Genomic DNA, 22880 nt, shown 5'->3' on the forward strand with positions numbered 1-22880 from the left:
TCAGCCGCTGTACTGTGAAAAATTCCTCCCAAAGCTGACAGCATATGTGAGGCTGGTTGGGGCGGTGTTGAAGTGACTGAGCTCAAATTTTGACCTCCATCATTTTTGATAAACTCAGTGAACTCAGTGATTCTCATTTACGAAGACTGGAATTGTTGCATTATTGTACACTCAAAATTAAATCAACTAAAGGTTTCACAAAGTTAATGATATATTCTAAGATTTTTACAAAGCATAAACACTTCTCCAGGCTTTCTCAGGAGTCTTTCTTTGGATTTTCCAGGCAAGAAAGCTTTTTATAATTCAAATTTACTTGATAAAATATGATCTTTGGACGTCAACAGGCTGTTTTTTTTTTTTTTTTTGGATGGATCCACATGACAAACTTCTGAAAATACTGCTTATATCTAGGTTGAGAGTCAATTTTCCAAAGTTTAACTGCTTAAAACTGATGTCTTTGCCTGTGCACATAAATTTTTAGTTGGCAGTAACTGACAATTTAGACAAGATGGGTGGTTACATTTTGAATTAAAGGTTAATGCAGTGTAAATTACAGGTGAGTTGTGGGTTCCCAATTCTGCAACATTTAAAAAGTAATTTGGCTTTGACAGTAATAACAGTCAGGGATTCCTTTGTAAACTAAAGACAAACAAAATGGTTCTCCATATCCATAAATTGAATGTCACATTTTCTTCAAAAAATAACCAAGTCTGTTGTAAAAACTCACTTTCTCCATTTTTCTGCACACGTTGTGTCACAGCAGGTTATGAAACTGCTGCAACAAAATCAAGCTTGGAAGATGAGCAACAATGTTGCTGGATATGTTTTAGATCTTTTTTCTTCATTTTATGAGTGGCAGCCATGTTGGATTTTGGGTTGGTCCTTCAAGATGCCCTCCAATAACGTTTTCAGCTTAAAACTTCTAAGAACATGGAAACACTTGTGAAAATGTTTATAATCTGTCGTCTGATTTGGATTGCCTCAATATCATTCAAGTTGATAATTATCATAATGAATGTGTTGTTCAGGCGTTTTCCACACTGGGGACATTGAGGACATTGTATGTTTCTTCCACTCGCAATTAAAAGATCTAAATATCTGAAGAAAGCAGCAACAACTGAGGATGAACAAGTCCACACAAGTCATCTCCATTTTTCCCTTTGCCTTCATTCGGTCAAAAATGAGGCATCATTAATAGCCTATTGGTCCCTCAGGATAAACCCAACCTGTCACTAAGCATTGTACACACAGCATAAATGTCCTCATTAGCCCTAAGTGCTTTGCTCATGTGTTCTCTAATACCCCATTCATGTTGCCCCAGCATGTCAGCCAGCTCCCAGGGAGCTGTCAGCTACAGATGTCCCCTCTTGCTCCATCCCCCCACTCATGGCCCACATGGCTTTGGAGGATTGTCCCCCTCTAAAAACAGAACAAAGGATTTTGGGGGGTTTATGTGGACAGCATGCGACCAAACATTCCTGACACAAAGGGAAGGGCCTGTTGGCAGGATCAGTAAGTGGACACTTTAAACCTGGGCTCTTTGTGAGCCAACTATTGCAAGAAGTACAAAGCTTAGAGTTCTGCCTTGAAATGGGAGGGCTGGTTTAATAGTTGAGCATTTTTAGGAGAGTCGTCTCCTTTGTTTGCCTTGTTCCATCCAGGTCGTTCAAGCAATTAAGAATTTGGAAGGTCTTTGAGGCAGATGTGTGCAAGTTGTAAGACTAAAGAAAGTTTATCAGTAGAGGAAAAGCAAACCAATCATTGCACCTTCACAAACCATCACTCAGTACATGGTATTCCCAATAATTCTTGTTGCAGAACAAGAGTTACAAACCAGAGATGACGAATGATGAAAACACAAGACCTTTTCCCTTCCTGTGCATTATTACAGGAATCCTCAAATACCCCACCAACAACATCTCAGCATCTTATCCTGGACTGTTCTCTACTTTATTCCACCAATGTCCAGATCACCCAGTACGATCAGCTGAATAATTACAGTGGCTTTCCTGCAGTATTCACAATGACTTCATGTTCAAAATCCTATACCTGGCACCATCACAGGAGATCACGATTGCTTGGACCATCCAAATGAGATGCTCCAAATATTAAAGAAGCAATGAGACAATAAGGTGCAGAGAACAGGGTAAGAAAGTGGGATAAAGTGGAGGTCCTTACCTATGACACAAGGTGCTCTGAGACGTCGGGTACTTGGCGTATCCGAGAAAAACGCATCCGACAAGCCGCGCTGCCGCACTTCACACCACCGAGGCGCACATGTTGCCCGTCCCCGTCGTTAATAAACGCAGAAAAGAAGAAGCCAGCAGAGCCGCGGACCGAGTCTCCGTGCGGGTATCCCGGTCGGCCGGCTGGTGTTTGGACTCTAGATGCGCAGGTCGCCTCCCCTCACCGGACTCCCGAACATGTGAGCCCACCTTTCCTCTCTCGGTGCTGACGCCATAAATAGACCCGGACGTGAAGCAGCAGCAGCAGCAACAGCCCTCCTTCCTCTCCACAGCCGCCACCGGTGATGAAGCAGCGGTCCGCGGTGGCTCGGTGCGCAGGACGCCGGTCGGTGCCACCCATCCACCGCCAGGAGGATTTCTCGGGGAGTGAGGACGGGCAGAGAATTTTAATGAGGACTGCTGCAGTTTCCTCCCTGATCGGAGGGTCGTGGTAAAAACTCACCCGCTCGCTCAAAGGCTTTAAGGTTTTAAGGTAGTTGTCTCTCACATGAGGATGAAGTGATGAAGACTCAACTCCTGGAGTCCTGCCAAGCCAGCAGAGGGTGGCATAAAAGCACCTCTGTGGGACACCTGTTGCCTTCCCTCCCAAGCAGAATGAGCCAATGAAACATACTTTTTTCACTTAGTAAAGAAAACAGAAATTGACATGTTTTTAATTTTTACGCGATTTAACTCCGATTTATTCTGATTAAACATGCAAATAGGATTTGACCCAGTCTTGTTCTTAAAATGAATTTTGGTAGGTAAATTGGCACTAAAAGAGCCCCATAATGACACTTCACGCTTTATGGAGGAGATGGATATCAAAATGGGCCCAAATGGTCTCAAATAGATTTTGGTCAGGTTAAATTTGAACTAATGGATATTTTCAAACAATGGATATTTTGCAAAACTAACTGGGCTCCTCATGTAAGTCCTGAGTTGTTTCTCAATCGGAAAATAAGCAAACCAGTTTATGCAATAGTCTGAGGACCCATATGGGCCCCACTTTACAAAAATAACCAGGTGATATAAGCATAATACAGTTGCTGTGACTTTAAATTTTATTGAAACAAAGCAGTCAGATCACTTACTGTATGTACATGGGCCCCATATGGACGTTTCTCAGACTGGATTGGTGCTTCTGCAGATATCAATGTACAAAATCGAGGTACCATAGGAGTCCCAGCTTTACCATCAACAAAACCAGTTTGGGCCCCCTTGAATCAGTTCAAATTGTACAACTTAGACGCAATAAAACAGCAGCAAGCCAAAAATTGTCAACACAAAAGACCCTACCCATCATATGTACTTGGGAACCACATGGATTTTGTTCCGACTTGATGCTCCTGGGCTCATGATGAACTTTTTGACCCACTGGGATTTAGTAAATACAACTTGGATGTGCAAAAACAGTTGGTTTCCCTCTCTAGGTGTTAGCTGGGTCTCAAATGGAAATTAAAATAATTTACATTGCATATAACTCTCATTACCCGAATTAATCCTGAATCAAAGCTATGCAGGCTATTACAAGAGTCCCATTTTCTAACACTTTACAATTATGAAAAAAAACTCCAACAAGTGGCTTGATAGAAAATAACAGCTTCTGAATGGGGCCCACATAGATTTTACAAACTAGACTGAGTCAGTATGATATAGGTATGGGTTAGGTTTTCAATTGGTTTGGTAACAAAAAGTGGAATTCAAAGGTTTTTCACTTTTCATTTGGAGTTGCACTACAAAGGAACAATATATTACACTTAAATGATCTTATTTTAGGCATGTTTATCTTCCCATATAAAACCAATATGGGGTACAGGTGTAAATATGGGCTTGAAACAGGTGAACAAACATTCCTAAATGGGATCTCTAGCCGTTTTACTACGACTGGTCAGACACAAAGACAATCTGATCAGCAGAAAATGGTCCAACAGTGAACCTCAAAGACCAATTTGACAGGATGCTGTATCTCAGTTACAAAGACTGGGCAGAACATGAGCTGGAAGCAGAAATCTGTAAATGCCTCTCAGGGACTTCTCTACAGATTTAAAACCCTGACTGAGCTCTGACATCTGAGTCATGGCAGCTCTTTGTCTTGTAACCACCATTCTCCTCTAACAGAACAACCCTGCGTCTGCAGGGCAGCCGGTTCATCCATTAGGAGGTTAAACCACTTATCTGTCCATATGGCAGGGAACAGGAACGACTAACCTCAGCTGGCGATCTGGCATGAAGCAGCACATTGTTGAACCATGGATATACATCAGCGAGAGAAATAAAACTCTGTGTTTACTGCCTGGAAATACATGAATAACATAAGAATGCTTTCATCATGAAAACCAGTTTTAAGATTATAGCTGAGTTTTAAAAGGATTACAAATATTAAAAATAACTAAACATCATTTTATATTTATGTGTTAATATAAATAAAAGAAGTTAAACATTAAATAAACTTTTAATTTTGAGCACTCTGCAGCTTTAAAGCATTAAGTCACAAGTCTTAAAATAGGATTTAACTTGCAGTTAACACCCTTGCCTTTCTGATTCAATCCCTGCACTGCCCTCTACAGGCCGCAATGTCTTACTCCACCCAATTACAAAGCATGACTCAACATTTTCTGCACACCATATTTCAGTCATCCATCACTGCAGACTCAGCGTGAGCAGCAGCAACTGCAGTGCTTGAAACAGAGGCAGCAGGAACGACAATATAGATGCTACATTTATTTGATTCCATTTTCATAAATCATTAAAAACATCTTATTTACAGTTATTTTCACTCAAATGAAAATGTTGCAGGAATGTTTTTGGGCAAATGTTTCAGTTCAGACGGCTCTTTTTCAGCTTGGAGGGGTCGGCAGCTGCTTTACGCTTACGGGTCGGTGAGCATGGGTCTTCCTCAGGCCGAGCTGCAGTCAGACAGTACAACTCGATGGGAGGCGTCGGCTCCTGAGACCAGAAAATAGAGAAAATATCAACAAAAACACCTAGAGATCCAACAGATTTAAGATATTTAAATTTCTTTTTCTAAGCAATGAAAGCACGTTTACAGTCAGTCACCTGCATGAGATAATCTGCAATGTACTCCGGTTTCAAGCATGTCACTCTTTGTGCCGTGGCCTCAGCTACGTCTACTCTGAAGTCTCCGGGTTTGAGACGACTGAAGTCTGCAAACAGATGTGTGGCCTCTCTGTAGAGTGACGGGGAGGGACTGGGCAGCACCTGAAGGGAAAACAGATCAGAAAACATGACGTGACAGTGATAACTCAAATACATTTCAATAAATGTTACATTTATATATTAAAAAAACAAAAAAGGAGAAAGAAATTAAAATCTAAGAAGCAGCTGGATTTTCTAAGGCTGAAAACCAATTAGAATGAAAACCTGCATTGTTTTTATAGCCGTTATTGAACTAAAATCCACAAAGAAGACTTTGAATCTGTCTATAGACTGGAATAAATTTACTGCATATAATACATTGGATCTGCTTGTCTTGTAAAGTGTCTGGAGACAAATGGTGGTGCATAAATGTAGGTTTTGGCAGCTCCTGTTAAGATGTAGCTTGTAAAATAAAAGCAGGAAGAAACCTTCGCTCCACCAGACTGCAATAACCGCCTGAAACCCGACTCTCTGCTCTGGTCAATGTTCAGCATCACGGTCCAGCCACTGAAAGCTCCCTGGGAAATGGGAAACATCCTTAGTTAAGTTAAGACAACTTAAAACAGTTTTAGACACTCATCTTTTAAAAACTTATGTGAGTGACAGTGATAATTAGCCTTGAAATGGATCTGGTACGTACGTCATGTTCAGAGCTTCCCTGCAAAGCTTTTCTCCAGCGCATTGCGGCCAAGGCCAGTCTTTTCTGCTGAGAGGTGATGGAGGGCAGAGCGTCCAAGATGGAGCAGCTGCCCCATTCATAATCATCCTCCTGCATCACAGGAAGAGACGAAAGGACAAAAAAACCCTCAAATAATCAATATATCCGAATGAAGAAATGGTTGTAGAGATGAAGAGCTAGCACCTTAACCATCTGATGCTATAACAAATCCAGCTGAATCCAGATTTTAGCACTATATTTTCAAATTGAAGCTACATGATTCTGCTTCTGGAATGATAAAACACAATGGAGTTGTCTTCAGGCTCCCACCTGAATGAAGTGTCCCACGGAGCGACACGCCTCCAGGTACGAGCGATGCAGGATCCACTTGCCGGCTGCCATGGCGGCCAGATACTTCTCGTTTCGCAGTGGACTCCCCACGATGATGTGGGAGCAGCTGGGGTCAAAAGATTGCTTGTCCAGGACGATGCCCCCTACAGGACAAAGAGACAGATGGCATCGGTAAACTACACCTGGTAGATATTTAAAAAGAGAGAATGGAGCTCCAACTTAAAAGAAAAAAAATTATTTGTGACATGCAATTAAATGAAGTTCAGCTATTCATTTTTCAGTGTGAGACTTCTGACTGATTAAGGATTGATTCTCATCATTTCAGACTGTTGATGTTTTTTTTAATATACTGTAAATATAAAATTCTGAGGTATTTTGACATTTGATCCCCAGAAAAGCTGAGCGACTCACCGAGTTCCTCTATCAGATGACTGTAATCGATTCGCTCCTGAGGGCTGAGCGACGACAGCTGAAATCTGGGCGGCTGTTTTTCTTCCTCTTTCTCTTCCTGGCAGAAACGTAAGACCTTTACAGCTGCAGCGGCATGCTGGAAATAACCAGGAAGGTTCCAAGAAGCACTTACTTGTGGCTCTGGTGCTACTGGCGGTTTGGCGAGAGGGAAGGCGATGCTGGGAGCTTTAGGAGTGAGGATGTCCTCTTCTGGATCCTCTGATGAAGACGCCACGACCTTCTGACCCATTTGCTGGTTTATAACGTCACAAGCAGCTGTGAGGAAATTGAAGGATAACGTTTAAAATAAATGTAGGCATTAAACTGCACCTTCATTTTACCTTTGATTCTCAACGCTTCTATGTTATTATAGGGAACCTCTTACCCATCTCCACCAGCTCAGAGTCCGTCATTGAGTCCTTTAAGTGCGGTCCATTTTCTGCTGTCGGAGGCGGTGCTGTCGCCAGGGGCTCTGAGTGTTGTGATGGACTCCCAGGCCACTGGAAGTTATCAGCCAGCTTCGCTCTCTCCTCTCTGGCTGTAGGGTCGTCCCAAACTATCTGCTCACTTTGAGACGGCTCAGTGTTTATGTCCATGACCGCTTCTCTGGGGACCCTAGAAACGAATCAGTGAGAAACAATGAAAGGTTTCTCATCATATCCTTTTGATGGTTCTATTTGGGGCTCCTCAAGGCTCTATTCTGGGCCCTGTTCTATTCCTACATTAATGGGACTAGTAGTGAAGAACATAAGGGTTTTATATCAGTCAGTATTGATAATTATCGATTAGTTTTTCGTTTTAAATATCTGAAATACTGCCAAACTGCTGATGGGACCTTTCCTGTTTTATCTAAAGATTTTGTTCTCATTTCCTTCTTTCACTTTTTATTTTTAAGCAGTTATGAGGCACAGTGATGAAGCCTTAAACCGCTGCTGCACAAGTTACTCAAAGGTTGTTGCTAGGTAACCAAAGCAAGTAAGGTGATCCCACAAACCTAACTTAGCTAGCTAGAAGCTGCATTGCTTTTTGGCTTCAGTTAAACACTCCCACAATCCCGTGCTGCATCACTATCACAATCACATGACCTTTTTTTGTACCTCAGTGCTTCCAAAGTGCGTCTGCTCCCACTGCGTCCAGCCCGGCTGCCTTCAGGCGTGTTTGGACCCGAATCGGTGCAGCCTGATCCCACCCTGGCAAGTCTGACAGAAGCCCGCCTGCCTGTTGTCATTTTGGTGGCCGACATGATCTCCTGAAGCTGTCTTTGCAGGTTCTCTCTCATTTCCAGAGTATCTACAAAATTGAACACACTTCAATCAGTAAGTTCTCAAGTCGTTAGTGGGATCAGCTCCTCAACAACTCCTCACCTCTTTTCTCCGTGGTATCGTTCACCTCGTCTTCATCAACACATCCTTTACTTACAGGATGGACGACTGCGCTTTTCTCTGCAGCAACAACCACAGACTGAAAAATAAACAATATCAATGAGATAGACAAACACTAACATGGAGGTTTAGATGAAGCTTTCTTCACATATTCAGACCAACCTTGTTGTGTTTTGATTCAGTCGCTTCTTTGCGTTGTGTCCGTGTTAAAGGCGGAGATCTCTGGGAGCTGCTGGGAACCTGGCTGAGGTTCAGACTCATCTTTGGATTATAAGTGAAAGGATACAGAGACTCTGAGACGTGCATCTGCTCCTCAGCACACTGCACAACAAGAAATGCATAAAACGAAGAGACAAAACCAACACTTAAAAACTGTTTTTCTAACAAAATTCTTTCTTTATGTAAGATTTGGTAAAAATATAACATGGCAAAAAAAGTGTAGAGGAACATAATTAAATAAACTATGAATAAATAAATAAGTTACTTGGATGTGTCAGTAAAACAATTAGAAATAAAGAGTAAATTTGAGGCAAATTTGTACCACTATTAAATCTGTGGGGCCACAAATAGCCCTGACAACTTTCAATTTTAAGTGTCACTTTTAAATATTTAATACATATTTATAATTTTAGATTTATTTTTAAATAAATAAAACTTTAATGTAGTTGTATATTTTTTTAAACATAAACTTGTATAAATAATAATTAGATTTTTTCCCCCGCATGTTGTGCCTTTAAATGCTGCATTAAATAAAAACAGAGGATGACAGAGGAAGGCAGTCATATGTAGCTGGATTTATACTTTGATTTGGTGAAAAATGGTCACAGTTTGAGGTAAAATAGTATTTTTACTGATGTGAGCTTACAGCATGGAGCCAGTACTGGGAGACCACATGCAGGCCTTTCTCCTTCACTGCTTTGTATTCGCGGGAGTTGTCTCCAACACGACCCTGGTAGATGTAGTGTGTCACTGTGTTATCACAGGCCCACCTAAAAGCAAGACAGCAAGAATGAGCATATCTGGTAAAATTTAAAAACTAATTTCTTTTAAATGCAGGTTGCCAAGTTAAGGTTCTTCACTGCTCTCTGCTCTTCTTCCTGTCTTCAGTCTAGGAGGAAAAGCTTAAAGAAATTATATTCATAACCCAGGAAAACAGGAAGTCACTGATTATTAATGAGACGTCCATAGACTGACTAGCCTTTAAAAGGTGAATTAGCAATAATAATAATAAAAAAAAATCATTTTATTTTGTTTTGTGAAGATTATTAGAGATTTTTTCATGCGGTGAATCAAAGTGCTGAGATTTAAGTTTGTATTTCCAATAAAATTATGCTAAAAAAAGAAATTGATTATAAGCCTTTTTACTTATTCTTAAGAGCCACTAAATACTGCAATAATCATTTTTAACTGAAGTTTCAATCAACCTCTTGATTGAAACTCAAGAGTTTTGCCGATCAATGACTTGATCTGCAAAAAATAGGAGAGATACAATTTTATATTTCTGTGAAATAAGTGTGAGTATTGTTTTGTGAAGAAAGAGATTTTTGCAGCAAATTTGCAACAACTGCAAAGTACCTGAAGTCAGCTCCAAGTGAAGCAGCAATAGCATTCAGTTCACTTTGCATTTTGCTCAGTTTCTTCCCCACGCAGATCACAACACCAGTCAAGGGTCCCGAATCTTTCTGCGGGATCTTGAGAAAACAAAATACATATTCTCAGTACTTCATTAGATTCACTGTCGGTTCAGTCAAGTCATGAACAGCATTACAATATTTAAACTAAAAATGGCCATTTATCTGACCTCCTTGTCGATTGTCTTTGCCAGTAGGGGGCTGGCAGAGACTTCCTGCATTTCTGTGGCGTTATTCACTGAGCTGTTTGCCAGAGCAACCTTCAGGTTCCTGTTGATAACGTCGGTAAGTGGCGTTTCCACCCTTTCTCCGGGTTTAGATCTTCCGCCAGGAGTTTCCAAATCTTTGAGTGCATCCTTAAAAAGTGAACAGATTCATCTGTCATGTGCCCCCGTGGACGATAAAACTAAATGTCTGTTTTTTTGGAGCTGACCTTGAAGTTAAAGGACGGCCTGAAGAGCTGGTCCCTCACCAGGAATCGAGACGGAGTGTCCAGCTGGAGGGACGACTCCTTCTGGAGTGTTTTCCCTCTGCCGCCATCTTGGTTTGGTGTCAGTGTGCTCGGGTTTTCTCTGGGCTTCAACTCGTCCAGCACAGATCGAAACACTTTGCTCTGAAAGCGACCGCAATCAAGCGGCGTGACCGCTTTCCCGCCCTGAGGACCCAGCAAAGGGACTTCTGGGGAACAATGAGCGGGTTGGAGCGGAGCGGCTTTCTGGGATCCGCGGACGAAGCTCTCGTCTTCTTTCTCTGTGGAATTGCAAATTTATTTGCTAAAAGGGGACCTTCACATTTTACTGATTTTTGTACTTTCATTTGGGTCTCAAATGGAGGTATGTGCATCCAGTTGATTTTTGCCAATAGGAACCTCAGGGTTTAATAGGATTAAAGCAACACAAAATAGATACACAGATTATATGTCACCTGCAGAGGAGGGCAGATCCACCAGATATTTCTCCTCCGCCGCCCTCTTCCCTGTCCGTGCAGACTCGAGTATCCAGTGCATGGTAACGGCAGGAAGCCCCCACTTCTTAGCTGCCTGGTATTTTGTTCCATCAGGGGTCTGTAACACCAGGTGAGTGCTGGCCAGCATGCCTTTCTTCTGGTTGGCCAGGCGCACAAAGTAGTCCTGGACACTGTATGAGTAAAAGGAGAAAAGCAAAAGGTTTGAGCAAGAAGTTCACAGCAAAAGGAACATCAGAAGTAACAGAGGGAATTAAAATGATCCTGACCGAAACTCAAACTCAGCTTGCAAAACAGGTATTTTATAGACTCCAAGTTATTATGCAGTCTGTCAAAGTCATCTGCACACTCCTGTTAAAATGCCAGGGTTGTGGCAAAAATATGACTTTGTTTTAAAACTTTTTCTACATTTAATGTGGCGTAATAAACATCAAGAACATCTGATTGGACAAATGTATTAGTCAAGAGGAGAGTATGCTGCAAAAACAAAATATTTTTTTATTTGGTTTTTAGTGCAAATACCTTAATTCCCTTAAAATAAGACAAACTACCTTACAATTTTTTTTTTTTTTACAAGTTTTTTTTTTTTTTACAAAAAATAGGAGCTTGTTTCAGTGAATAATTCCTTAATATATTGATGAGAACAGAGACATTCCCTCCAGCAGATTTCTTTCACGTATAACATGGGGAATATGTTAGTAAGTGAAAATATGTGCCACATACTTTGCTCCGAGATGCTTGGCCAGCTCCACCAGAGACTCCCTCTCTGCTCCAATAAACTGGCTGACGGACAGAACGCAGTCTTTGAGAGGAAAGTACCCCTCCCTCACAGGAACGGGTGTAAAAAGAGGGTTAGAGGTCAGCGGCAGAATGCGCTCGTTCTCCACACACATGGCCTGCAATACACAAATCAGAACATACATGAAGCTCTGGAGGACAAATCAGAAAAGTAAAGCAAATCACAATCTGAATTCGCACCAGCCATGTGTCAGTGACAACCTCGTCCACGGTGGCCTCCACTGTGCAGCCCAGCTGAGGGACCACAGCGAAGTCCGCCACCACTCGGCTGCGGCCCGTCAGCAGCCTGCCTCCTTGCTCTTTCAGCAGCGCCGTGAGCTGAGCCTCAGCCTCAACACCGAAACCCACAAGCAGGAAGGATTTCCCAGAAAACAGACCGTCCTGCGGCAGCGGCTCTTGCTCCGGTCCCCCAGAGTGGAGGGGCATCCAGGACTCAGGCTGAGGTTCTGCAGCTGCGCTCAAGGACTTCATGCTGGTATTCTCTGGTGCTGCTGGTGCCAGATCAACTTACAGATAAGAAACAAAAAAATGATTTCACACTGAATTATTTAATCTGAGAATTAATTAATCAATCAAATTCTTACCCACTGTGGGGTCGTCGTCCATGTACTGTGAGAGAAGATCCTCATCTGTTATTGGTTCCTTGGAAGTGTTTGGGTTGGCAACAGGCGGGCCGGAAGAGGAGCGATGTCTTGCCGGAGGACGAGCAGAGACGGAGACGGCGTCTGAAGCTGGAGGGAGACAGTCCGGGTGGAGGTATCCGTCCTCTGGGACCAACATGCCTTTGGAGAAACAATCCAGCAGCCACTGTACTGTTACCACATGGGGCCTGAGAAGAAACACAGGAACAGTTTATTTAATTTGATTTAATTGAAGTGCCCTTTAACAGTTTTCTCAACCAATATCCATCCACAAACTCTACAAAGCTACAGAGAAAATACTGAAGGCCAAGAGCTTCCAAGCTTAGTTGTCTTCTACTCTCTTTGTCTTTGAAAGTCCTACAGGTACAGCGATTCTAGGTTGAAGTTGCATCTCTTTCTATTGCGTTCTACAACCTACTCCACTCTTTCTGTTTGGCTTGTTTTTTGTTCCCATAGAAAGTACCTCCAGTTCACCTTCCATGTTTAGTTGTGCATTTTCCTTTGATGGTGCTGCTGTCTGAGCTATTGGTGTCGCTTTGGTGATTAGCTGTGCATCTTTTCTGGACTGAGACACTGTTTTTCCTTCTTTAGAAAATAGTTTAAAATTTATTGGGTGATATAAAGACTTATTTTCCTCCAATTTGAATAATCTGATCATTTAAAAGTGTAAAACCAAAATACAGAATTCTTATCAGAAAATTGTATTTCAAACCTGTGAGTTGTTGTGGACAGAAATTTCTGGAGCTCCTGGTCCACTTCTCTCACAACCACATGAGTGAGATCCTCTCTGGGCTGGTTGAAGCGCAGGCCTCCAGCAGCGCTTATGAGCCGCCGCAGCTTTTCCAGCTTCTTCTCCAGAAAACCACTTAAATATAACTGTGCAACAATAAACAAAATTTAAAAATCGTCTAAAAATGAAAGGAATGACTTTGCTTTGTGAGAATGTGGATATGTTTTACCTTACAACCGTCCAACACATCATCTGCTGGGCACACAGTGAGGTCTAAACGGTCTATGGGGTCTGGCGTCTCCACGCGACTCATGGTGATGTTAGTGAGGGCCGTGTCATTTATTGCTGCACTAGTGTTGACAGAAATGTTGCTCAGGCCCAACAGAGATGGGCCATCTACAGAAAAAAGACACAACAACCTTAAGGACAAACCTCAGCTGGGGGCTGGGGAGAGTCATAATTTATAGCTCATTGCAACAAATTGACGGCTAAACCTTTGAATAAAGATACACTACTGTGTCAACAAAAAATTTGCCCTGATCTACCATTTATACTTTCGAAGGTATCCAGATGACCATAAATTCATAAATTTTCCACCTCAGTCAGTTTCAGTTACAAACATCTGCCTCAACAATCTTAGTAAAAGAAAAACCTGCAATTTTTTCCTTTTCTTATAAATGTTTGACTTTACAATGTCAGAGAATATCTTAAATATGGTGATTTATTTATTTTTTTATTGTGGAAAATTCTTTTTTAATTGCAAATTTAAAACTTTGACAATGGATTAGTTTTTTTTGTGAATATATGAAATTAATCTCAAAAATAAGAGTTTTGGTGGGAATTAATGGACACCTCAGTGGCCATTATTTTTTTTTCTAATTTTATCCACAAAAGCTCTAATACTCCACCATGGATTTATGTTTGTTTATTTATGAATGCATCAACAAAAACAGAAGAAATTAGCAGGGTACCTTCTCTCTTGCTGGTGCCTGTAGGAGTTGAGGTGTTGGGCTGTGTGGTTGTTGAAGCATTGCGCTGCACCATGTACCTGCTCTCATCCTGACAGAAGCCTTTCTCTATGCTGTCAAACAGCCAGTGCAAAGACACGCAATACACGTTCCACTTCCTGGCGCATTCGTACTTCTGACCTGCAAACAAAAAGTAAACTCTCAGCAAAACAATGAAAAAAAAAATTAATTTAAGAACATTACTGGAATTAAATATTTTTCTTAAAGATATTTTTGTTGGACAAATTAAAATTGTGGAGACTTTACCTGTTGGTTCACTAACAATGAGATGTGTGCACTCGTTCATTTTGAGCTGGCCGGTGTATTTGGCCCCATGCTGCTCGCAGAGCCGCTGCACCTCTTTGCGCTCTGTGTTGGAGAGGCCCGTCACACAAACGGTACAGCCAAGCAGCACGGGGCACAAGTAGTCCTCAACTGGCAGGTCTGTGTACCTGAAGAGACTGGAGAAGAAAGTGCAAAAGAAATTAAAAAAAAACTCCACCTTGTAATTTAAGCGCAGTGATGCTGAGCACCGAGTCATGACTTCAGGTTTCTCTGGAGTCTAATGCCCTCATTAGAGGCCATGGCATCACCAGCACTTTGATATATCGAGATATCTTAAATAAAAAAATATAGTTCAATTATTATCATTATTATTAAGTCTTTGAAAAAGAGCCACAACATTTGGTCAAATTAAAACAGGAATTGTTCACCACACACAAAATCACCAACTAAAATAATTTGCTGAAAAAGAAAAAAAGTGCTCAAAATTTCAAGCTGAGTGAAACTGTGTTTATTGTTCAGTAATTAAATCTAACATTTCCAAGCTAATTAACAGAAGCTGTCCTTTAATGAATCAATCAAGTTCACTAAGGTGCTTACCTGTCTTGTGATTTTTCCCAGCAGACTTTGACCCAGGTGGGCAGCAGTATGGGTTTTCCCAAGTTGGCAGCCACCAGGTATTTTTTGCTTCCTACCTCCCCAGCAATCAGATGTGAGACAGACACGTTAAGCTCAAGATAGACCCGTCCGCCCATGAGCTGCACCAGATCCATCACCTCTCCCTGCAGAGGGAGACAGAATACACACATAAGCACATTTTTATAGTAAGACTTTGTATTTTGTTCCAAAATTATGTTTTTGGAAGGAATGCATTTTTAAAAAAAGTAAATCATCAGAACCAACCCGGGTTGCTTTATCCAGGCTGGTGCAGGAAATAGTGACGTCAGCCATCGCCATGTTATACACTGGTTTTTCTGCTTTTGGGACACAGCGCTGTTGCTGCAGGCAGTGCAGCACCACCAGTGGACTCACTATTCTGCACCCAAGCTGTGGAAGCAAATGTGGCATAAATGTAAAAAAGCCTAGAGCTTGATCAGCTATAACTTTTAAAATAAAAATATTCCCCCCAAAAAACCAGAGATCCAATTGTTACAGCCCAACTATTAAAATTATCAGGTGTTTAGTTTGCACTTGAATTTAATTCTATGCATTTTATTTAAATAATAATTAAGTTAAATACAAGACTGTAATTGTAGTAATTTTACATTTCTTTACTGTTGTAAATAAAAACAATTACATTTCATAACAGGTTTGTAAAATGCATAATGGGTTCAGACCTTTTTGCAGTGCAGAAAAGCTGGAGAGGTGAAGTTGACGAACACAAACAGAGACTTGTCCTTCTGGTCCATCTGTAAAACATCTTCCTCCTGGATGGTTTTTAAATACTTTTCAGACTGCAGCTCCAGAATGGCCTGTGTAAATAGGACTCAGAGTTAGAACTGCAAACAGAAACAGGGCTCAAAAATCCTGTGAGTTACAAACAGAAACAAAGCTTAAACCAGAAGTGATATTTACCTCATATGCTTTGACTGCATGATCTGGTTTGGATCCTCCACTTTCCACAAACTTCACAATAAAGTTTTCCTTCCCTGCTTTAGACATGCTGAACTCGATGTATGAGGAGTGAAGAGACTTGACATGAGTTACGAATAAGCCTTATTTACGGAACTTCAAGTGAACCTTTATCTTTAGTGAAAATGAAAAGAACACAGACCTGTTAGGCTTTCCAAAAAGCACACCCTCCATTTATTCAAATTAGTAAATATAAGAAGACCCAAAGTACTTACTTTTTGTAAAAAGACTCCGATTGGCTGAAAATTTAAAGCTATATTCTGTACTCATGACAGAATTTAGCTTTTCACTACGAACGTGCAGTCACTCTCAACATCTACCGCTAACCTCTGAAACTTTAACCGGCTTTTTTACAGCTTTAAATACGTCAAGATTGTTTAACTTTCACAAAACTTTTCTAATACTATTTACAAATGCACAAACAGACATAAATTAAAATGTTCTTTTTTATGACAATTCAGCTAACTCAAACTGGAGTTTTTGTTGACACTCTTCGCGCCGTTGGCGCAACTTCCGGTGTAACAAGCTAATCCGTCCGAGTGGAATGAAACAGCCGCACACGAAGTTCCAGTCTTTCATTTTGCCTCTTCCCTTACTTTTGAACTCTGGTTCACAAAAAATAAATTTGGCATATTTTAACCTGCGGTCTTCCTCACATTTGCTTAAGTCTGAAAAACCTTGATTTTTACATGGTTATCTTAATACTTTTCTTCAAGATAAACATTGCAAACACATCCATCATAAGAACATTGTTATGCTAATGGATGCATACCAATTCACCTGAACTGCTGCACACTCATTTGTGCTTATAAATATTCAGAAATTAAGTATTCAAATTTATCTTTAAAGTGAGATAAAGATATCGTGTCAGCTTTTTATTCTTCAGCTGAATATAAATAATTTTGAAGTTATCTAAGGATCTGAAGAGGAACAATCTTGAGTAAGCAGAAGCTTCAATTATAAGTAGTTGATCCTGAACATGGTCACATCAGTTCTAAAATCCTTACACTGACTCACTGTAGATCAGAAGAATAGATTTTAAAATATTGTTAGTTTACAAATTATTAAACAGCTTAGCATCAAAATACATTAAAGATCTGTTATATCAACTTTCCAAACCACTCAAGCCTTCTTGTGCTGGTCCATACTTTTTTTCCAAGAACCAGAACCAAACATGGAGAAGCATCACTCAGTTTCTATGTTCTTCTAATCTGAAACAAACACAGAGTTCCCAACGCTAAAACATTTAAGGGCTACCTTCGATTAATGACTGAAACATCATTTTTTAAGTCTGTATTGCAACTTTTCCATGGAAATGTAGTTCTTTATTTTATGTTTTCATAATGTAAAGAATTTTGAATCGTCTTGTTGCTGAAATGTGCAAGATAAATAAACTTGGCTTACTATAATTCAAGCTGTTCATCACAAATCTAAATACAAAAGACCACCACTTTAGGTTCCCTTTTATTCTTAAAATTTTATGTACAAGTTGTGACTGATTTCATTTTTAAATGTACATTCAATATAGAAAGTTTATATACGCAATATTACATTGAACATCTCACAAATTGCACTAGTCTTTCACATAAGATTCAAAATCAGAGTCAAAGTCATTCGTCATGTCTGCAGAAGCTCATTTCCTGTAGTTACTTTAAATTTCTAAATTTTCTTAAATAGTCTAGTGCTTTTTGCGTTCTGGGGAGAGATTTGTTTAAAACATGGTTGGCAGAGAAGAAGAAGATTGAAGATCAGAGGATTTAAAGGCTAGCTATCAGAAATGGACAAGCAAAATCAGAAAAGTCCACTTCAGTTTTGGGAGCTATTTTTCCTGGGGAGATTGCCCACTTTTTTCTTTTTTTAAATATCCAATGTCATTTCTATTCCAAGTCATAATATTGTGAAGTTTATGTAAAAAGAGAGCACAAACACGGCCAAATTTTCTGGGATGAGGAGAAGATTTTGGGATGATAAACGAGAAGAGACTGAAAGAAGAGGAGAAAAATTTCCCTAAGTAAAAAATATATTCATACAAAAAAGTAACCCTTTTTCTGTCAGAAGAATAAGTAGCACAGGAAAAGAAAATACAAATATGGTCATTTGTTAAAAGAAAGTAAATCTTGAAGACTTCAGTGTCATCTGAAAGCCAGGGGAAGGAAAGTGATGCTGCAGGACGAGTCGCAGAGAATTTGGTGACTGTCTCCCTCGGTCTTCCCTCTCCCATCCCTTCTGATGTTTGGGGAGCCGAGCGGTCCCCTCTCCGAGCCGCAGAGGGCAGTCTGGAAGCCTTAGCATGACTATGTCAGTCTTTCAGCCTTGGTCTCCACTGTCGTTGTCTACAGGGGGTGGGACGCTGGACAATACTGTTGAGCCAGTTCCTGCCGTGAGGTAACCTGCAACTCCTGGACCTGCAGGCCAAAGGGACAATGGATTAGGCTGCAGACAAGATGGAACTTAGAAGAGGAGAAGCTATAATGACTAAAGAGTGAATGTCCACAGAGTTCATCAATGTACTTTCCCTAAGTTGGAACCAAGAAGATGTAAAAGTTAAGAAACTAAAGCCGTTTTCTCCAAATGCTCCACTTTTTTTTAGGAATCATTGACATGCAAAAGTCCAACCACAGTGTATTCTATTGGGATTTTATGTGATAGACTAATAACAAATCCAGTGTTATTTGGTTGCTCTGGATATTAGAATAAATGGGATTCAATATAAAATTGTACCACTCTTTTTACTCTCATTTTAAAAGTATGTCCTGCATTGCGTAAGTCTTTTAGGAGAAAAAAAATCTCAGTAAAACTGGATTGTAATTTCTCTCTTAGTTTACAATTCCTTCTCACCCTGGAACAAATATACTTGGCCAAAATCGGCAAGTTGAAAGAACTCCAGGACATTAAATTATTATGTTTTACAATTAAAAATCCATGTTTTGCCAGGAGATTAAGACTTATTTTACATCAAGCTGGTAATACAACCTAAAGAAATACAATTTCAATCAAAAACTGTTTCAACTTGAGAATCAAGCTTTAACATGAACGTTTACCACCAATATATATATATATATATTTTACCACTGTGAGATGAAGACGTTGGAATGGAAAGTCATATGATGGAACAAGGATGGAGGAAAGAAGGGGAGGATAATTATGTGATAGTAGGAGCCAGGTAAGAGTCTACCTGCATCAAAGCAAGAAAGAGGGGGCTGTGGGGGCCTAGCTCTGGATTCTAGAGCCCACCCCGCAGAGGGCTGCTGGCGGCCAGGAGAGAAGGAGTGGAAACCCCTGAGGAGGAAACGTAGAGGACAAAGAGGGAAGGGAAGCGTAGAGCCGGGAAGTTACAGGGATTGGATAGAAAAAGGATTGCTTAGAAGAATCAGCCAAGTGATTTTTTGGGATAATCATCAACAGCTCAGAGAGAAGCAAGGAGGGCCAACATTATTAGTAATTGGCAAAGTTTTGCTGATATTATTAATGTTAGCAGCTAGAAAAAACAAGACTTTACCTGTCAGGTAGCCTGCAGTCTGAGACTCTGAGATAAAAAGATCATGCTTTTGGTCTTTGAAGGCACTCCACACTGAAGACCTCGCAAGAATTTCATTCACCTTTGAAACAACAATGAGAAAAAGGTTTTATTTGTAAAACAATTATTGTCATTTCACTAGTTATTAAATGTAGTACCTGCTCTCCATACTGCAGACTGCGGGTCATAGACTTGATCGCCTTGACTATCTGCGCTTTAGTAGCTGAAGGGTTTTCTAGCGTCTCCAGCCCAATGCCTTCCAGTAACTTCAGAAGGTATGGAACCAGCTCCACCCTTAAAGCCTGTAGATCATTTATAAGAATGTTATTTTGAACAACAACAGGGAAAGTTCAAAAACAACCACAGCTTACCTGAGCCACCAGTTCTGTCTGTTCTTTCTGAAACATCCGGTTGAGAGCTTCACAAGCCAGCCCGGCCATGTCTGCTCGAGATTTCATCCCGGCCATCAGAGGGCCGATTGTCTCCAAAGACGCCATGGAGCGAACGCACAGCTGCACGTTGTGTGGCCAGATCACAGAGTTGGAAATTGGGGTTATTACATGGTTCCAGTACATTTTACACATCAAGATTAAATATTTTCTGAGACTCAAATGATCAGAGTAATCTGTTCCAACCCTAAAAACGCTTTTATCTGGTCTGTCACGTTTAAATTAAGATAAAAAAAAAAGATAAAAAAATCCCAATTTAGCTGAGAGGAAAGTAGAATGGACAGATGAACAGACCAATGGATGGATGAACAGATTGACAGTTCAAGGATGGACAGACTGCTATATGAATAGACAAATGGAGAGGTTGTTCAAGGGACAAATTTAGGATTAGATAGATGAATGGCTACAAGATGGACAAATGTATATCTATGGATGGATGAAGCACGTTTGGTTGGATGGATGGGTAAACATAATGCATCAGCAGACAGAAGAATGAGCACATGAACAGGTGGACAAATGAATGGATAGTTCAAGGGACAAACTGAAGAGTGAATTGGTGAATGAATGGATGGTTGGATTATGGAGAAATGGAAGGATTGATCAGTGGATCAGACAGATAAATGGACATCAGATGGTTCTGATAGATATTAAGGACAGGAATAATATCTGAAAAATATAAATATTTTATCAAAGTTATGGTCGACTTTCTGCCCATCTCATCATTGTTAAGGTTGTTCTGTGGCTAAATTACGCAACACAGCTGCATGCCACATGAATGATGCATGTGAGCGTCTGACCTCGTTGTCTGACAGGACGTGGATGAGGCGGATGGAGCTCTTTGGCACGGCGTTGTTTTTGTGGTTGAGCGCTGCCAGGATGCGAGGCAGGTGACCCAGTGGGGGAACCTGGTCGGCCAGATGGCTCTGGGTGCTGAAAAGGCAAACGGCCGCCGTGGTGACCGTCTCCAGGCTCTCACCCTGCAGGAAGCAGTTTATGTCAGGCAGATGATCATAAACTGTAGGCTTATTTACGTCTCGTTCAACATTTTGGTGCTCACGTTGGGGTTGTTCTTCTCCAGCAGCTCGCTCAGCGTTTCCAGCAGTGACACAAGGAAGTCTCGAGGTTTCCGCAGAACCCATCCAGGCTGAGCGATGAAGATGCGCAAGAAGACTCCACCGACTTCGACCTCACCCTGTCCAGCTCCGTAAGCCACAGTGAAGTCATCTGGCAACTGAGAACACATGAAACAAATCCATTAAAATCCAAAGAACAGAAAAAAAACTAATCTCCTTATTTACCAGCAGCTCAAACTTACTTTCCAGTTCACGTCAGGATTATCCTTTTGCTGTTTGAAGTGCCTTAGAAATAAAGGATTTACTATTAAATTTCCAACCCACTGATCTGTTTAAAAGGTGATGACCATAAATTCAACTGAGACACATACTCAAGCATCATCTCTCGCACTGTGGTGGACACTTTCTCTCTCGAGGTGTCATTCCAGATTAGCTCAGGGTTTTCATGCGTTCCCTCGAATATCTGAACCGCTGCCTCGGCGTTGTCTCGCATGGCGTCCATAAACACACCAGGAAGGAAACGCATCAGCGTCAAACGCACCTAAAGGAGAAAAAATGCATCATAGATTGAGTTAAAGATACGAATATAGGGGAGTCTTTTCAGAGGTTTTATTAATATCTGTTCATTCTGACCTTTGGTCCAACCAGCTTGTCTGAGGTCATCTTGGAGAAAAGCTCTGCGGTCTGGGTGCGGACCTGTGGGTGTGTGCAGTTGCAGAACAGGTCCAGTAAATAAATCAGAGCACCTGCAGGAGACACAGACCAACAAAAATAGGCACCAATACAACATTTAGAAAGACATCAACAGTTTCTAAGAAAGCTATTGGACTTACTGACCTTTGGTCATGGCCTCTTTGACTATCTTTGTGTTTGAAGTTAGAGCATGGAGAGTTTCCAGCACCATCTGTCTGCCTAAAGTAAGCAGAAACAACAATGTCAGTCAACAAATTCATAATGAAAAATAATAAGAGCGACAGTAAGTTAAATATGTTTGTGTTTTCTTACTGGAGGGAAGTGAATGCAGCAGCAACAACAAGTTGGACAACACCAGAGACTCAGCAATGTTGCTCACGCATTCCTGGTTTGATGTCACTGTATTCACAACCTGAGAAAAAATTTTTTAAATTAATGTCAATTTTCAATAAAATCAAATTTGTCAAATATCAACTTGTATTTTACAAGGAAATCATGATTAAATTTAATATTTAAATTATATAGAGTTGCACATATGTTATTCATTATAGAACATAACACTACTTGATTAAAATAAGAGAACATTTGTTAAAAGTTACTTAATGAATTTAATATTAAGGCATATTAATTCTATGTTTATGCATAAATACTTGTGAACATGAAGGATAATTATCCATGATTACCTCCAAAACGAGCTGTTGCACTCTGCCGGCTCCATGAACCCGCAACAAAGAGAAGAGCAGCTTAAAATGGCCGATACACTCTGACTCAGAACCTGAAATTATTCGGAAGGAAGAGGTAAGAACAGAGGAGAAAAAGCAACGAACATCTGGATTCACTGGAGTTAACATCTCACCTGGGTTGTTCTTAATAACGTTGCGAAGAGCCTCCAAGGCCATCTCAGCGAAGCACAGCCTCTCGGCATGCTGCTGGGACTCAACTTTGTTACTCTGACTCATGGCCAGCAACGTGTGGAGGTACTGAGCCTGAGAGCCCACATAGTCCAGCAGACAGGCAGCAAATGCTTTGGGGTACTAAACACAGAGCAGCATTATAAGGTCAGTTTTATTTAGGAAATAAGATTGTAGGTTGTAGTACTCACCTCTAGCGGGAAAGTAGGCTGTTCGTTGTAAACCCGGACGAAAATCTCCCCCACTATGAGCTCTTTGTTGTGATCGTTGAACATGAAATCTGCACCAAAGCTTTTATCATTTTCTCCCTGTGATAAAACCAAAGCCG

General features: G+C 40.8%; 3 protein-coding genes across 7 annotated transcripts in view; all 3 read right to left on the reverse strand.

Moving 5' to 3' along the window:
• The window catches only part of tmem108 (transmembrane protein 108), a 36830-nt gene extending 34144 nt beyond the window's left edge, over window positions 1-2686 (reverse strand). The window contains exon 1 of the mRNA XM_055020973.1: window positions 2179-2686. The gene's annotated coding sequence lies outside the window, so the exon portion shown is untranslated. The remainder of the gene's footprint in view (window positions 1-2178) is intronic.
• Window positions 2687-4947: 2261 nt separating this feature from the next.
• topbp1 (DNA topoisomerase II binding protein 1) lies at window positions 4948-16410 on the reverse strand. Of its 2 annotated transcripts, none has more exons than XM_055020981.1 (28): window positions 16125-16410; window positions 15853-16023; window positions 15615-15749; window positions 15181-15324; window positions 14878-15059; window positions 14263-14456; window positions 13960-14136; window positions 13218-13384; window positions 12971-13134; window positions 12202-12446; window positions 11798-12105; window positions 11543-11715; window positions 10781-10992; window positions 10290-10606; window positions 10027-10212; window positions 9801-9916; window positions 9091-9214; window positions 8388-8546; window positions 8208-8304; window positions 7941-8133; window positions 7229-7458; window positions 6977-7119; window positions 6805-6901; window positions 6373-6536; window positions 6025-6153; window positions 5813-5902; window positions 5286-5447; window positions 4948-5174 (listed from the first exon to the last, which is right to left on the reverse strand). In XM_055020981.1, exons 2-28 carry the CDS (start codon window positions 15937-15939, stop codon window positions 5046-5048), a joined length of 4524 nt encoding a protein of 1507 aa, XP_054876956.1. In that variant the 5' UTR covers window positions 15940-16023; window positions 16125-16410; the 3' UTR covers window positions 4948-5045. The 2 variants fall into 2 exon arrangements, with proteins under 2 accessions (XP_054876956.1, XP_054876955.1); XM_055020980.1 differs by having other exon boundaries at window positions 11798-12123.
• Window positions 16411-17360: 950 nt separating this feature from the next.
• The window catches only part of LOC129352075 (dnaJ homolog subfamily C member 13-like), a 34455-nt gene continuing 28935 nt past the window's right edge, over window positions 17361-22880 (reverse strand). For all 4 annotated transcript variants that reach the window (XM_055020909.1, XM_055020908.1, XM_055020911.1 and 1 more), the window contains 14 exons: window positions 22744-22860; window positions 22498-22675; window positions 22325-22416; window positions 21954-22053; window positions 21786-21860; window positions 21582-21694; window positions 21320-21489; window positions 21191-21233; window positions 20933-21106; window positions 20673-20852; window positions 19798-19938; window positions 19585-19728; window positions 19409-19508; window positions 17361-18314 (listed from right to left, as the gene is read on the reverse strand). In XM_055020909.1, the coding sequence (XP_054876884.1) occupies window positions 18217-18314; window positions 19409-19508; window positions 19585-19728; window positions 19798-19938; window positions 20673-20852; window positions 20933-21106; window positions 21191-21233; window positions 21320-21489; window positions 21582-21694; window positions 21786-21860; window positions 21954-22053; window positions 22325-22416; window positions 22498-22675; window positions 22744-22860 (1725 nt within the window). In that variant the 3' untranslated portion in view covers window positions 17361-18216. The remainder of the gene's footprint in view (window positions 18315-19408; window positions 19509-19584; window positions 19729-19797; window positions 19939-20672; window positions 20853-20932; window positions 21107-21190; window positions 21234-21319; window positions 21490-21581; window positions 21695-21785; window positions 21861-21953; window positions 22054-22324; window positions 22417-22497; window positions 22676-22743; window positions 22861-22880) is intronic.

The sequence above is a fragment of the Poeciliopsis prolifica genome, unplaced genomic scaffold (assembly GCF_027474105.1).
Source record: "Poeciliopsis prolifica strain line A6 unplaced genomic scaffold, Auburn_PproV2 SCAFFOLD072, whole genome shotgun sequence".
NCBI classification, from domain to species: Eukaryota; Metazoa; Chordata; class Actinopteri; order Cyprinodontiformes; family Poeciliidae; genus Poeciliopsis; species Poeciliopsis prolifica.